At 44.0% G+C, this 17107-nt stretch overlaps 1 protein-coding gene across 7 annotated transcripts in view; it reads left to right on the plus strand.

Moving 5' to 3' along the window:
• Positions 1-16881, plus strand: part of LOC125287115 (protocadherin alpha-C2-like) — a 68616-nt gene extending 51735 nt beyond the window's left edge. For 4 of the 7 annotated variants that reach the window (XM_048232666.1, XM_048232675.1, XM_048232658.1 and 1 more), the window contains exons 2-4: positions 860-918; positions 6225-6310; positions 13235-16881. In XM_048232666.1, coding sequence (XP_048088623.1) covers positions 860-918; positions 6225-6310; positions 13235-13542 — 453 coding nt within the window. In that variant the 3' untranslated portion in view covers positions 13543-16881. Of the gene's footprint in view, positions 1-859; positions 919-6224; positions 6311-12344; positions 12422-13234 lie in introns of all 7 variants that reach the window. The other 3 variants (XM_048232649.1, XM_048232693.1, XM_048232684.1) reach the window with 3 other exon arrangements.
• The last annotated feature ends 226 nt before the right edge of the window (positions 16882-17107 follow it).

Genomic DNA, 17107 nt, shown 5'->3' on the forward strand with positions numbered 1-17107 from the left:
GCATGGGGGAAGAGGGTGTCCAGTTACAAGGCATTGTCTGTTTTCTTGAGATGATGTCATCTTTTTTTAGTGGTGATTATAAATTCATGAGGTACAAAGGGCAGGCATTCTCTCTTTCTCGCTCTCTCTCTTCTCTTCTCCTTCTTTCTGTGTACATGTGTATGACTGAAGAGTTTTTCCTGTCCCTTTCAATTCATCTACCTGCAATTAGTGGCCAAAAATGAAATGGGAAGCCATCTTGTAAATGCATCCTCTTCCAGAGGGTGTCTTATGTCTTTCTATATGGGTCAGTGTCTGTCTGCAGCCCCTAACCACAGGCTGGCTTTGGGGTGGGATGGGGTGGGAGCGGAGTGGTTGTGGTGGCCTTGGAGAGGGCTCTTGCTGATTTGATTACCCAGAAGCCCATCTGTTGTGTGACTGATGTGGCAGTAATTTAGCTGGGCAGCCTCTGGCTTCTCTATGAGCTCATGGGCTTGCAGCACGCAGCTCTCAACTCCAGCAGATTTATGGTGTTAGACACACACACACACACACACACACACACACACACACACACACCCTATTAACCACACAGTTCTACACACTTTTCTCTCACCGACCAGCTGTGCTCCATCTAAATAGTTCTGATTCCAGAGAGTGTTCAAGGGTTCGTGACCATTGACATTTTCAGTCTCTTCCGAGTCTCAGTGACAGACTTTAAATCACAACGCAGGCCAGCGACAGGGCCATGACTATTTCATAAGGTTCCTCTGCACAGAGATCTAACCAAGGCTGCTGTGTGTTCTTTCCCTCTTCTCTCCATCCTTTCTTTCTGTCTCTCTGTCTCTCTATCCGTGTCTCTCACTCTGTCTCTTTCCAGTCTAAGGGACCAAATGCTGACTGGCGATATTCTGCGTCTTTGAGGGCTGGAGTGGCAAGGTAAGCATTTTCAGCCCCCCCACACACACACACACACCCCTCTCAGAATTACATTTTGCTCCTAACATTCCTCTTGCAGTTAACAAAAGTGCCTGTCCACAGAACCTGTCCTACATTTAGATGGGCACATGTAAGTACCCTAAAGCAGGACACAATCGGAATGCACTTAGGATAGTTGTACAGTCTCATTCAATTCACTGTTTCCTTTGTGTCCAAATAGCCTTTCCTGTCTACTTCTACAGTGCGTCACATGGAGCAAACTTCTATTCCCCGCTCCACCACACATTTGTATTTTCATTGCAGTAGTTTAAGACAGATGCACACACGTTGTTTGTCCTTAAAACAAGCAAATTTGTCTGCCAGTGCGTTGAGTAAATTTATCTCGATAAGACTCCTTAAAATAAGTCAAAATTATCTTTTGAGAGAGTGCTAGGTAAGTCTCTTCATACTAAAATCAATACCAAATAGATTTGTTTAGATTATTTGATCTTGATAGAAGATTAATAACACTTGGTTAGATTTTAGTTTTTGCAGTGAAGGGCCAAATATCAGCCAGCTCAGGGCCATATCTCAGCCAGCTCAGGGCCAGGTCTGCTCCAGCCTCCCTGACCACCGGTAGCTCCACCACAGCATCTGTCTGACCACCACATCAGCCCACGCATGGCTACTGGGGCTTAGACAAACAAACACATATGGATGCATGTCTCTGCATACACAAACACACGTACACAGCACACACATTCTCTCTCTCTCTCTCTCTCTCTCTCTCTCTCATTTTCTCTCTCTCACACACACATCAACAGAATGCACAAAAAACAGCAAATGGGTGTAAGCACACTCTTTTGCATACACATATCTATAATATACATACACAAATCCTCATACAGGCGTAGAGAGAAGACTCATTCCGTGGCATAGAGATATGAACATGCATGGACACAAATAGAGAGAGACAGACAGAGAGAAATGCAGAGAAAAAGAGAATGAAATATAGAGGCAGACAGGGAGAAATGGAGAGAGGAAGAGATAAAAGAGGGAGTGAGAGAGAGAGAGAGAGATGGAGAGGGAAATGGAAGCCGGGGCAGTGTTATAATGGTGGTTAGCCGGCAGCTTGGCTCACTGCAGTGTGTGATCTGGGAGATATAGGTCATCGGCATTCGGAGTGCCAGTCCCCCCAGATACGCAGACCTTCAGCACAAAGCATGAAGGACAAGTGAGCTGATGAAACGACGGGGAGCTTTCACAGCTACACTCTAACCCATGCACACACACTTACACACACACACACACATACATACACACAGACATGCCAATACACACACTCATGAAACATTATCAAAACTCACATTACTCGTGACATTACATATCACAACACACATTACATATTACTAAGATAATATTTCCATATTACAGTAATTGTATTACACACACCCACATACACACACACACACACAGACACCCAAACAAACACAAACAAACCATCTAAACGACAGATGCAGGTGACTGCGAATACACATTACAAATCACAGAACCAGACAGAACACAAACACAAACATACGTTTTACGACTGAATCCACATCACCAATCTGAACACCTGCTGACCTACATATCAACAGTCCCATTTTGTACAACCACTAACCTATTGTGCCATACACAATGCAGAAAACAATCCCACCATTCACAAGTAAGGCACATCAACGCTACGCCAAAAGAGATGACACTTTCTCAAACACTACTCCTGTCTGAATATCAGTGATGGCCATTCTCTCTTTCTGTCTCTTCACCAACTCTGAGTTTAATATTGTAGTTTTGTACATGGGAATGCACACACACACACACACATGCACGCACGCATGCACGCACGCTCAGTTTGACCAAGAGGCAGGTCACTGTCTGTTTCACTGCTTCATCCAGTTGACTGCGATTTGGGCATCAACCCTGGGGCTAGTTTTGGGTGAAACTGTGTGGTGTGTATTTGTGTGTGTGTGTGTGTGTGTGTGTGTGTGTGTTTGTGTTTGTGTTTGTGTTTGTGTTTGTGTGTGTGTGTGTGTGTGTGTGTGTGTGTGTGTGTGTGTGTGTGTGTGTGTGTGTGTGTGTGTGTGTGTGTGTGATGTCTATGTATTTGGAGAGGGCGTTAGCAGATATAAAGGAGGACATTTTGGATCAGCACTCCCCATAGAGAGACACATTTTCAGTCATGCAGACCCCCCTGCCTTGCTCTCAGCAGTCCTTCATACTCTCATACTCAAATAACACTCTTAGCATCAGAAACTTTGTGTTACCCTAGAAATGCACCAGTATGCACTCATCATTAGATATACAGGTATGGTAATGCAGGAAAAGGGCAGAGCTTTTAAGTACAGCATTTAACCCCTGCCGTCTCAGTGCAGAGTTGAATAAATTGGACATCGGATAATTTAAATACTTTTTTTGTTTTTGATTATAGTGATGTTTTAGACTTTGATTAGACTAAATGATGTAGATGATACTACGAACATAAAAGCTGAGATCGATCCCATTGTCAGCAGCTGTTATCGTTCATTGCTTGCAGCTGGTGAGTGGCAGTATGTGTATGTAGTTGACTCTGAGACAGACCTGAGCCATGCCAGGGCCGAAGCCGTACTGTCCTCAGATGCTGTGAAGGCCGGCCTTAAGAGACAGCTGTGTAGACTATGCATTATTCATGTTCCCCCACCACTGACCCTGTCGGGAACTGGCTTGACAGTGGCCTACCACACCAGAATGGTAATCTCTCTCTCTCTCACTCACTCACTCACATACACTGAACTTTTGTAAACTACCACTGCTGTAGTATTTACCAGTTCATACCTTTTTGAATGCACCATATTGTGAAATGTCACACATAAATATGCTCTTTACAAGGCAGTTTTGCCCCTCTTGCTGTGAACATATCATGAACAGACATGGACAGAGAGAGAGAAAGAGAGCGATGTGAGGGAGAGAGAGAGAGAGAGAGTGAGAGAGAGAGAGAGAGAGAGAGAGAGAGAGAAACGGAGGGAGGAAAGGAAGAAAGAGAAAGATTGACTGAAGCAGAACCAGAACAGGCCACATCCATTCCAGAGTTATCTGCTATGCTATGTGACACACACTCTCACACACAGAGAGAGAGAGAGAGAGAGAGAGAGAGAGAGAGAGAGAGAGAGAGAGGCATACACACACACACACATAGAGAAAGGCATACACATCCATGCATTGAGTGTCTGAGGGAGACAGATTTTGAGCTTTAGTTGGATGGACACACCCTCTGCTGCATTGCAGAGGCCCCTCTAAACTCGCTGCTGTTTGACGCTTACAGAACATGCAGTGCACCCATTATGCTTATACAGTACACAGATATAGAATGTGTGTGTGCGTGAGAGAGAGAGAGAAGGATGAGAAGAGAGAGAGAGAAGAATGAGAAGAGGAAAGGAGGATAGAGAAAGGGATAGAGGGAGAGAGAGAGAGACAGGCAGAGATAAGAATGAGAGAAGGGGGTACTGTAAGTTTCTCACATTTAATCCTGCTCAAATGAGATGATGAGCAGAAACACTTCCAACTGAACAGGTCATGCAACAAGCTATCACATGGAAGTAATCAAGTAATCCTTCCCACAAACATCTCATCTCACGATCCTGTTTTTGGCCACCTTGTCCATTTCAGTTGTTTGGTGTCGGAGTTGTGAAACCCCGTGCTGTGCGAAAACACAATGTTGCGACATAACATGACCTCAATTCCCTCCTTTAGTACTTGAAGCAAATTTTTCTGCAGCATGTGCAAGACATTAGCAGCAGACACAACCAGCAGATGTTGGCCAATGACTAAATATCCAAATATGGCCAAGCAGCCCTGCAGAGCTCTTCACAGAGGATGTCTTTGTGAGATTTAAGCCATGTTCAGTTCTCTGTGTTCTGGAATGCTAATCGTCCTCTGTTTTTTTTCCACTCTGTTCTTTCAATCCATATCCTTCTCATTCTATTTCTCACTGCCTTTCAAAAGTTTGGAGTCACTTAGAAATGTCCATTCCACTCCATAATAGACAGAATACTAGCTTAGCTGACTGCTTCTTCCCAACATGAATCTTGCATAGTTTGGGGCAGTACTTTGGGTCACTGTTCTCTTTTTGGAGGACATTTCAGTGAAGTACCATCCACATTGTGTGGCATAACTGGAGTGATAGCCTTTTTTCTTCAAGATTCCTTTTATCCTGTACAAATGTTCAATTGTACTGCCACCAAAGTACCCCCAGACTACAGTACCTCCAACACATTTCCTTCACCATGCATGCACATTTCCTTCACCAACACTCCTGCCCCATTTGGTTGGCGTGTCATGCACGTGGTTCTTTGTGATCTGTACATCTTAATTCTGTCTGTCCACGCCACGTTTTTCAATCTACCCCTGTTGTCTGTGTTCTTTTGCCCATCTTAATCTTTGTTTTTTTTATTTTCTAGTCTACAACATGGGTTTTTCTTTACAACTCTAGAAGGCCGGTGTGCCAGTTTGTCTGGTGACACCGGTGACATCAGCTCACACCGTCCTGATATGCACCTCAGCATAGCCAGCAACACACACACACACACACACACACACACACGCTTGCACGCACACATTCACACACACGCATGCATGCACTCACGCACACAAACTACGCACATACGCACACACACACACTCACACACGGTACACGGTGTTCCTGTGAATCTAGCTAGCTAGCCAGACAGTATATCAGTAAATGCTGTTTAGACACGTATGAAATTCACTTCAGTGCCTCTAGGTTTTCCAAAAATAAACTGATTAAAACCTGGATAATCACCTTAAGGGAATCATTGGATAATTAGAGATGTGTGTGAACTTATGTATGAGTGTGTGTCTGTGTCTGTGAGTGTGTATATGTTTCTTTTCTGTGAGTTCTGAAAGGTAGTTTATCCTGCATCTGATAAACCATACAGTTAAAAAATCAAACCGGGCTGAACATTTTTATTGGAATTATCAGAACATTGAATGCCTTCGTGTTTGCGATGACTTTAAGTTACAGTATTAATACTTCACTCTATCCACCCATTTTGATGATTTATATATTTATTATATTAATATATTATGACTTACTGCAACAGTGCCAAGATTTATTAAGAACATCTTTCACCTCATTTGAAGATAAAAAATGGTGAATAATTCAAACAAGGGATCTGTAATATTAATCATTATTCACTTCACAGACATATTTCTTACCACACTCCATGTCAGTATTTATTAAAGTATAATTGCCTGTGGTCTTTGGTTGACCCGGTGTTTGCTCTCTGTTGCAGCTCGGTTCAAATGGAGGAGGCTTCAGTGATCCAGGGAGCCCAGGGGATGCTGGTGCAGAACTGGCCAACAGTCTCCAGTGCTGCAGGTGGGACAGTGTGCTAGGACGTCCACACACACTGCATTACACACACTGCATTTACAATCAGTCCAACATCTGCTAAACAATATAAAACAACATCAACAACAGCACCTTGCATTTATATAGCACTTTATCAAGACACCCAAATCACTTTACAGTGAAGGAGGAACCCAAGATTTTGTCATGTCCTGTCAACATGAAACATTAGTGAGTCTTTGCACTCTGTGGAACTTACAATAACACTGCACCTTTTGACTACATGTTTTCACATGAAATGTTAAGATGACGTCTGTGACAAAGGGTTGGATGCATATATGTAGACTAACACAACAATATTATGAAGCTCCACTGCACTTCTTGTGAGGGGATGAACCCAAAGTGGTGCCTGGCCTGGCTTGTCCTGTCCAATAGACTGGGTTTTAGTAGCAGCAACGTGTTGACAAATGCAAACCTGAATCCATTCAGACTCCAACCAGGCACCCCATAGTAAACCAGGTCAAGCTGGAGTAATTCTGCCTGACCAGACATGAATGAGTCAGTTTGTTTGTGTGTGTGTGTGTGTGTGTGTGTGTGTGTGTGTGTGTGTGTGTGTGTGTGTGTGTGTGTGTGTGTGTGTGTGTGTGTGTGAGAGAGAGAGAGAGAGAGATCATAATTTACTTTATGGGTGTTTGTGTCTGTGTGCAGAATGTTTGTGTACATCTGTGTGTGTGTGTGTGTGTGTGTGTGTGTGTGTGCATGTGTCTAAATGTAACCATAAGCATAAATGTGAGTCTGTGTGGGAGTCTCTCTCGCTCTCTCTCTCCTGTCAGGGGGGCTCACTGACACACTCTGTGGCCCAGCTGAGGCCTCCGAGGACGGTGGAGAAATCACAGAGGCAGGGCTACACTTCCTGGTGACATTAAAGGCCACAGCAGCAGCTGGGAGTGAGCAAGCAGCAGCTTGACTAGAGCAGAAAAACAGTCTAGCTGTCTAGAAAGCCATATTTGCCATTTCTGTGGCTGATGAGCCATCTGTGACGGTGTAGGTGTGAAATGAAAATGTATCTGACTCCAAGAATACAACCGTAATGTTCAAGTGGACACAATATATAAACAGGAAGAGTTAAACCTGCCATTTTTTTAGTTATGTTATTCACTGGTTCTTTGTAGATCAGTCAGCAGATTTGGCCTTTCAATTGGCCATCTATGTCTTTTAGGCTTTTGACACACCATGATTGGTTCAATTTCATTGACCTTATGTCAGGTGGCTGTGATGTTCTCACCTCTATTCCGTTACTTCAGACACAGTGATGTGCCCGTTGATTTCAGTGAATCAGTGTGGGCCCCGTGTCACAGAAAGTATTTATTGAGGTGTTTTGGCCTCATCATAAGGGTCACTGCCTGTGTTAAGAGAGTCACCGGCTCAGAAGTATTGTAGCTTGACTTTGACCAGCTCTGAGAGTGGCCAGGGGAGAGGTCACACACAGACATTTTAATCAACTTCAACATGCTCATTTAATTAAGGTGATGTAATTGGCCCCGTACACTAGAAATGATTTCTTTTTGGACTTAAGAAGAACCAGTGAAAGAATTAGAGGGGAGTAAGGTAGAGAGCTGAAAGGAAAGAATAGAAAAGGATAGAAGAAAAGGGTGAGATAAAAAACATTATACTGATGCCATAGAGATAGAGAGAGAGAGAAAAAGAGAGAGAGGGGACTGCTATGGTTATGCCAGTGTATGCCAAGCCACTCTCATCAGAGATCAGACTTTGATGGGGCAGCAATTGATTTCCCATCCCATTAGAGGAAGTCAAATAAAGTTGTGCGTCTCTTGGGTGGTGGATGAGCGTCACGTTGACAGTCTGATCGAGGGATGGGGGACTGGGTCAGAGAGAGTGAAATAGAGGAAGACGGAAAGGGAGAGAAAGCGAGAAGCAGAGAGAGAGAGAGAGAGAGAGAGAGAGAGAGAGAGAGAGAGAGAGAGAGGAGTGGTTCACAGTAAGAGGTAATGGCACAGAGAGATAGGAGGATCTATCGATCTCCAGGTACCTACTTGCAGAGGGTTTGGGCGCAGATGAAAATCTTCCACTCTGGTTTGAGAGAAAATCCATTGCAGTTATGCACACAGATGCACTTCTCTGTTCACAAAAGACCTCTGAAGGCATCACAGACCAAGGTCTAGCTCTAACACATCCTCCAATACTAAGAAAGCAGGGTTATATGAGGCATTGAAAACAGTGGGGATTAATGCACATTTGGAGTGTCATTTCAATTAGCTCTGTGGTTTGGATTAGGGTGTGGTACTAGGGTGAGAATAAGAGAGCATTTAGAAGTGATATACTGCATAGAGAGGAAGTGCACTTGAACTGTGGGTTTAATTTAGGGTCTCGTGAAGATTCTCCCTACTGCTGGTTTCCTGGAAGGTAGAAAAGGTAAATAGATCAAATGGGAAAGAGACGGCGGGTTCACAGTGGACCGTTGAGACAAAGGAGCAAAATATGCCGCAAACCGAGACTGAAATGAGACATAATTTTCACCGGCGGAGATTAACAGTCTGCCACAGTCTGCCAGCGATTTGAGGGATGTGGAACGATGGGAGAAAAGCGCGTGGGAAGAGACAAGAGTCGCGGGGATGTTGGGGGTTGGAGACCAAAAAAGGGATCGTCAGGATTGGCAGGGCCCCGAGGTGGTCTTGTTGCCAGGGAACACTGTGTGTTTTGTTGCTAGGCAACACCGTTTAAGTCAGAGAAGGGGGGCGCGGGGAGAGAGCGAGAGAAAGATTGCTGCAGCGGTACTATCCGCTATCAGCACAGAGTTGGCGAGCTGAACCAGAGGAGGCAGTTTCCATGGTAACCATTTATACGAGGTATGGAAGAATGAAAGTGATAGAGCAATGGAGGGGGAGGATAGGAAGAGCAGAGAAAGACAGACAGTGAGAGAGGGAGAAAGGTTGGGAGGAAGTGAAGGGGGAAAGGTAGACAAGGGAGCTGAACCATGAAGTTGCCCATCCTCTTTTTATTACATTCACTCCCAATTGTTTAATATCTATAATCACTTACCCAGAAGCACTCTGGTTTAAGACTGCAGTCAAGGTGCATATGCAGGTGTTTTTCATTCACACACACACACACACACACACACACACACACACACACACACACACACACGCCTCTCCCAAGGGACATACAGCACAGGAATTGTAGGTCACTGAGTGGCACAGGTTTATATAAAGAAAGAAAAGTCAGAATGTAGGACTCGAAATGGGGCTGGCAACACTTAGGGAAAACCTACAGACAGGAGGCTACCATGGTAACCTGGATACCCTCACCTCCATCACCGAGCATCCGCAGAGCTGAGCAGCTTGTGCTGCTGATATGTGTGTATGCAAGTGTCTTTATGTGAACAAGGGCAGTATGTACTTTTCACAGAGCAGTGTAGCAATGCATTCGTATGTTGTTGTAAAGAAAAGACTCTAAACAACAGAGATAGAGAGAGATAATTGCAATAATTGAATAGTTCATTGAACCACAAAACATGGCCAATATTTGAAATGTGCATAGCTATCCTTCCACATTTTGCACATATGTTAGTGTGCTTTAAATCTTTAGATTCATCTGACCAGTGCATTTTCCACACTGTTTACTGTATATATCCTACACAATGCATGAATATGCTTAATCTATGCAGAAATACTAATACACATTACACTATAAATGACTGAACAAAGGAATAAATGTATGAATAAAAGTTGTGAAACCTTCCCCATAAAACCTCTCTCCTCTTGGGTCAGTGGCGGAGGGAGCTGATGTGAGTGTGAGTTTGTAGCTGGCGCTGGACTCTGGGTCATTTACCCCTGTCTCATCTGGCCTGCCCAGTGGTGACCCAGAGTGGAGAGGAAGTCTTCACAGCTGACTTATTCCCACACGCAACTTCCAGCACAGCGCATATACTTACATGCACACACAGGCGCAAAATTACACATATTCATATTCATGTACACACACACACACACACACACCCCTGCCTAAGAATGCCTCCGGAGGTCCATTCATCTGAAGCTGCTATGAAAACTCCTTCCCTTGCAAATCACATTCAACTTTATCATGCAATACAAATGGAACCCTTGCCAACTGTCTCTCTCTCTCACTCTGTCTGTCTCTCTCTCTCTGTCTTTGCCTCCCTCAATCTCTTCCTCTCACTCTCTCCTTCTCTCTCTCCCCCTCTCTCTCACTAGCTCAGAAAGCCCTGCCATTATCATAATCACTGCGGGAAAGTGGGAAATGAAGTGAGGAATGACTAAAGTCGGGCACACATGGGTCTCCTCTGCGACACTCCATCGCCTGGGACACTGTTTTCATTTTGTCCCAGCACAGACTAGACCTTATTGCTTTATGCCACAATATCTGACCTTTCCAGTCAAATTAGATCCAGCCAGCCCCAGGGATTGCGCAAAGTGCCTCTTTGTGTGTGCGAAGTGCCTCTGTGTGTATATGGGCATCTCTCTCTGTGTGTGTGTGTGTGTGTGTGTGTGTGTGTGTGTGTGTGTTTCTGTGTGTGTGCATGTGTGTATGTGTGTGTGTGTGGCTCTAGCTGTGGCTGTCTGTTCCAGTAAAAGCTTTCATTTTGCAACCAATGGGTCACAAGAGTTCATACACAACAAACTGATATGAGAATTATGAGGACGGTCATCAGGATCAGGCCTCTCTCTCTCTCTCTCTCTCTCTCTCTCTCTCTCTCTCTCTCTCTCTCTCTCTCTCTCACACCTACAGTAGCAAAGCTATACAGCATAGACCTAGTAAGTCCCTACCGAGAAAACCAACTTCCAAGAACGGCGGCCCGCCAAATCTCATAAAGAATCGTGAAACATTACCTTGTCAGTATAGCTCTTTGGAGATAGTTTTTACCTGTTGTTAATCCTTTACCTCCACAACAAAAGCACTGTCGTTGTGTACAGAGGAGATAAGTCACGAGAAGTTTGCTATTTACAACAGCAGAGTAAAATATAAATATATTATGACTCTAGAGGGAGCTCTACAGTCGCCAAAAATACCTTACCACTAGAGGAAAGTGAGACATATTTTTTAGTTACACACACACACACACACACACACACACACATATATATATATATATATATATATATATATATATATATATATATATATATATATATATATAGGCACATTCACAAACAGATGACTGCCCAATTGTTAGTTGGGCTAATTTCGAACCCAAAAGTACCATCATAAACATTTCTGTAGGACATTGTAAAACTAACAGGACTTGGCATATTTTGGGTGAACTGCCCAAGGCTACATGACCATTCTCGGAAACAATGGCATTCTTATAAGATGCAAATGAGTGCCACGGCGACTTTTTAATGACCAAACATCTTCAAAACATCTGGGTCAATAAGCACCAGTGGTGTTAAATAGAAACCGTTCTAATCAGATGGAATCATTATTTATTTATTTATACTCATAATCAATAGGGTTTTTGTAGGTTTTGATGGCCAAAGTTTGTCCAGTGTCTGGACCATTTTTCATACTGTTCCCAACTAAAACTCTAAGCACTCTTTTAAACTAGTTTGACGTGCTTGCCAGCAGAACCACTTTGGAGATAATGCAGAGGCTGGCAGGAAATAATCTCACTCACAAGAAAATCCATGCATGCAACCGTTGCTAGTCTCGTACCCCCACCCCCCACCTACCCACCTCCACCACAAGCAGGGTTGTTTAGTCCCATTTAGGTAGTGAACATGTGAAAGCCAGCTAGCAGTATTAACCTACAGACAGGGAGAAAAACACAAACAGAATATTTTCACAGGACCAGAGTTGGATCTAAATAAAACACTGGGCGGAAAGTAGGTCAAAGCAGAGAAACAGGCAAACTGGTGGGAGTTCAGAGAAGTGTCTCTGTGTCTCTGTAGAGAACAAAGTACACAAGATTGTTCTCTTCTCTCTCTCTCTCTCTCTCTCTCTCCTCTCTCTGTCTCTCTCGCTGTTCCACTCTCACTCTGTCTTTCGTTCTCTCCCTCCCTTTTTCTTTCTGTCCCCCCTTCAGAAACGTCAATGAATGCTTTCGACACAGAGGCAGGACCCCCGCTGTGTGAATATAAAAGGCTTCATCAGGAGGATGAGGTTCATGGATGACTTTTACTGTCCCAGTCAACGTTTGCAACATTCCTAATTTAGGGCAACCTCCACTGCCCCACTCCCCTCCAAAAATATACAAATAAAAAAGAGAGAAAGAAAACAGCAGGTTGTGCCTTTTCTGGTGTGACCTTGTTTGTTCCCAGAAGTCTTGCTGTGTCTAACTCAAGCCCTTCTCCCTCCAGCTCTCACTCTTGTGTGTGTGTGTGTGTGTGTTTGTGTGTGTGTGTGTGTGTGTGTGTGTGTGTGTGTGTGTGTGTGTGTCTGTCTGTGTGTGAGAGAGAGAGAGAAAGAGAGAGAGAGAGAGAGAGAGAGAGAGAAGCCTCCAGCTCCTGTGGAGGTTGATCTTGGTGCTTTGCAGCTGTCTCCACAGATGGGCACTGCTTATGGGAGATGAGGCAGATGATGAGAAAAAAATAGCTGGAGATAAATATCTATACATCCCTCCATATGTTGTATGTATATGTTGTGTGAAAAGTGATGTTCATTTGGCTTTTTAGTAACAAGATATCTCTCTGTGTTTCCCCATTCTCATTTCTCTATCTCCTTCTCTCTTCTCCTCACCTTCATCTTTGCTGTGATTCTCATTCCCCTCCTCTCCCCTGCCCTCCTCTCCATCTATCATTCTCTCTCTCTCTCTCTCCCTCTTTATATTTTTCTCTCCCTCTCTCTCTCCATCTCTCTCTCTTTCCCTCTCTCTCCCTCTCCCTCTTTCTCTCCCTCTTTCTATCTTTCTCTCCCTCTCTCTCCCTCCCTCTTTCTCTCTCTCTCTCTCTTTCTCTCTCTCTCTCTCTCTGTCAGATGGGGATGGAGGCGAGGTGTCTCCCCCTGTTGGTGCCGGGATCGACAGTAACAGCTGGCACTTCCGCTATGGCTCTGGCCCCGGCTACATCCCTCCTCAGGCCCTGAAGCCGGGAGAGCTGCCCCCGGAGGCCTTCATCATCCCCGGCTCCCCCGCCATCATCTCCATCCGCCAGGACGCGGGCACCGGCGATGACAAGGGCGACTTCATTACATTCGGCAAGAAGGAGGAGTCCAAGAAGAAGAAAAAGAAGAAGAAGGAGAAGAAGGACAAGAAAGACAAAGGGAAGGATGACGGAGAAGAGTAGATGAGAGCAAAATGGGGCAACGCCAAAAAAACGACATGAAAAAAATAATAAAAAATACAAGACACCAACTTGAGTCCTAAAAAGAGACAGAGAGTCAACCAAATATGTATTTAAACTTTTACAGAGAGGAGAGCTCGCCAAGAGGAAGGCCTCCCAAAGGGATGACGATTCGCTCTTCAAGTCTGATGAGAAAAGACACTCTCTCTGTACCCCTTCCTTTTCAATAAACCAACATGAACCGATCCACAGACAGCCTAAAATTAGTCCCATAAGAAGTTGCTACTTGCTTATCTGAATACAGAGCTGAATTTGCTTGATGCAATTCTGATCAGATTGTCCAATGGAGATGACTGAATTTCATGTACCAAGCCATTCTGATTGTCGGTGCCCATTCGAGCCTGTGTTATATTCAAGAAACCAGATTTCGTTGTTTGAAAAACAATGCAGAAACAGTGATGAGGTGACGTGCTACAAATTTGCTCTCGCCATAAATATGAACCCTCCTTTCTTAGCACAGCACATGTTGCCATCACTGTCTTACTCTACTCTAACCATTTTCCTGTCCAATAATTGAAGGGGATGTAGACTGATACATCTCAAAGAGACTGAAGGATATCCACACAGACATACAATTGATGAATCCATGTGGAATCACCACTTTTCTGTCCTATAATATAATAATGGTACAGAAATAAGAACACGTTGCCAGACTGGACACACTGGTGTGTGTGTACTATTCAAAAAGAACTGTGAAATTGTAGCACCTAGTTGGGGTTCCAGTGAATTTTAGGGGGGAACTGGTCTGGTCTGGTCTGTTCTGTTCTCAGAGATGGTGCCACAGGCCGGCCTCTGCCCCGGGCCGCTATGTATGGAGTACAGCCACAGCTCTGTCCATAGGGAGAACACAGCAAGACAGTATGGGGTTTCTGAGTATACTGTAGGCTGCAAGAAGGCCCACCTGTAATTGAACCCCCACATGCATATGAGAATAACATGCGCAAACAAATGCATACACATAAACACATATGCACGTATACACACACACACACACACACACAAACACACAGTCAGATGTAATTGAAGATCAAAACCTAATATGAACATGCACTAGACCTCGAAAAGACCTGTACACACACAGGCATTTCCACAGTCACACACACACACACACACACACACACACACACACACACACACACATATTGGAGTATCAGGGTTGAGGAACACACATTCACACCAACACACCTCAAACTCCTGATACTGTACAACTGTACACCCGCCACAGTGCAGAGGCACAAAGGCCTCTTCCGCAAGTCTGTAATATATGGCAGGAATGTCGCTTGTCGCTTCCTCTCCTCCCCGTGCCGCTCCGCTCCACCCAAACCCCCACCCTCCCGTTCTGAATGTTCGATAGTTGTTCTTAAGGCTCCGTCCCTTCACCCTGCCGCCTGTCGTTTGCCTTCTTCAGCGCTTGTAAGATATCGCTCGCTGTCAGCCTCTCCTCTTTCCTCTCTCTCTCTCTCTCTCTCTCTATCTCTCTATCTCTCTCTCTGGTTCTTTCCTCTGATAGACACATTCAGGGAACCTCTCAAAGAATCACCTCGCCGTGCCGGTGCTCCTCTGGTCTTCTCTTGAGACAATGAAAGAGGCAAAAACATCAACAACAACAATAACAAAGCAAAACAACAAAAAAAAAGATTACAAACAAAGAAGTAATCAATCCTAGCATGTCTAGTATAGTGATGACTATGATGTGGGTGCACAGTCGGTCACCCACTCACAGGAACCCTCAGCACTGTTATGGGAAAGTCTCAAAGATATCCTCCTTTGAGCTCCTCGAATCTCTATCAGGGGACAAAAGCACACTCCCTCCAAGCCACACCGGGCCCTTCTTACCATGCCCAGCCAAAGCACTGTAACTCCCCTGGGATCAATATGCTATGCATAGACTATCAAAGGCATCCCGGTATAAAACCGTGAGCTCCATGCAATCAATCCAAGGTATCGGTCTGTCAGACTACATGGAGAAAGATGGAGGGATGTGCAGTAGAGGGGTGGGGAAAAAGGGATGATTAGGGTGGATAAGGAGAGGATGTTATGAGAGGGCAGTTTACAGATCCTCAGGCTCCTCAGTAAGAACAGTGTGGGAGTGAGAGATCTTGAGAGTGAGGTCTTATGTGTGAGAGTTTCTATCAGGTTCTTGTTTTTCCTAACCCCCTCGTCCGGCCCACTCCCCTCACCTCTCTCGTCTGTGTTTCCAACTCAGCTCTCACCAATCAGTAGAGGTACGGGAGTGATGTAAGTGCTGCTATGACTGCATCCTCACCACATGCTCACACACTCAGTGTGCGCGCAAACACACACACACACACACATGCAAATCTACATACCCATCTACATGCACACATACAGTATGAGCACATACACACACACACACTCATACACACAAACACACATGCGTACACACACATGCACACGGTCATTCCGCAACTCTTTCCAGATGTGGTTGTGTGCCGTCAGATCACTAAGTGGCTGTTTGCATGTTATAAGCAGATGAAACAAAAACTATATATAGATATATATAGATAGATATGTTTTTCATCATTATTTTCAAGCATTAAATGACAATATTGGGGGATGGGTAACGTCTCCTACTGAAATGTGTATATATATTTAAAAAGCATATTATCCACTTCAACTGCAGGCGCATACACAGTCCGACGCACATGCTCGCATGCACATGCACATACACGCGTGTGCACGCAAGCACACATCCTCACCCAAACACACACACATACCAATATTCTAACATTCAATACACTGAGGTCATGTTGGTTTCATCCCTTTGACGTGAACTTAATCTAACCTTCTAGATATATGTAATGATGTAGTGTAATGCTCCAAAACCATTTTATTTGACATTTTCTTTTCTTTTGAGAATTAAATAGGTCTATCCTTTCGTTTCGTGTTAAGCTTTGAAATCATGATCAACCAAACACTGTAACGTGAAACTGATTCATATATACACCTATGATATATGTCCCTTTCCCCCTTTGAAACAAAATAGAAAAAAATGCAGTAAAAAAAGAATCAAAAGAGAAAAATCACAAAAAAAAACAGTTTAAATATTCTGCTTGTGTGTAGTGAATGTTCATCGGTTGACTAGTGCCTAGATGGCACAAAGCTGTTGAATCTGACAGTGCAGACATGTCAAATAACCTTTTGTACACCGGATCATCAGTGTAATGGTGAAATAGTGTTCCTTTTTTTATTATTTTATGAATACTGGTAACGTGTTTTGTTTATAAATCACAAATAAATTTTCTTTCATAAATATCTGAAGCAGCAGAGTTTGAGTGGTGATTTGCTTCTCATATGTGTGTTGACTCCCTCTCTCATCTCTCATGGTAATTCCTTCTTTTCATCATTGTGATCTGTCACCGACCTGCTCTCAAATGACTCAGCAATCCTGAACTCAAATAAATGTTATGAAGAATAACCCTATCAGCACAGCATTGACAACTAATAGAGACATCAACAAACTGATTACATGTGGATAATTGTGTAG

This window comes from Alosa alosa, chromosome 2, assembly GCF_017589495.1.
Source record: "Alosa alosa isolate M-15738 ecotype Scorff River chromosome 2, AALO_Geno_1.1, whole genome shotgun sequence".
NCBI classification, from domain to species: domain Eukaryota; kingdom Metazoa; phylum Chordata; class Actinopteri; order Clupeiformes; family Clupeidae; genus Alosa; species Alosa alosa.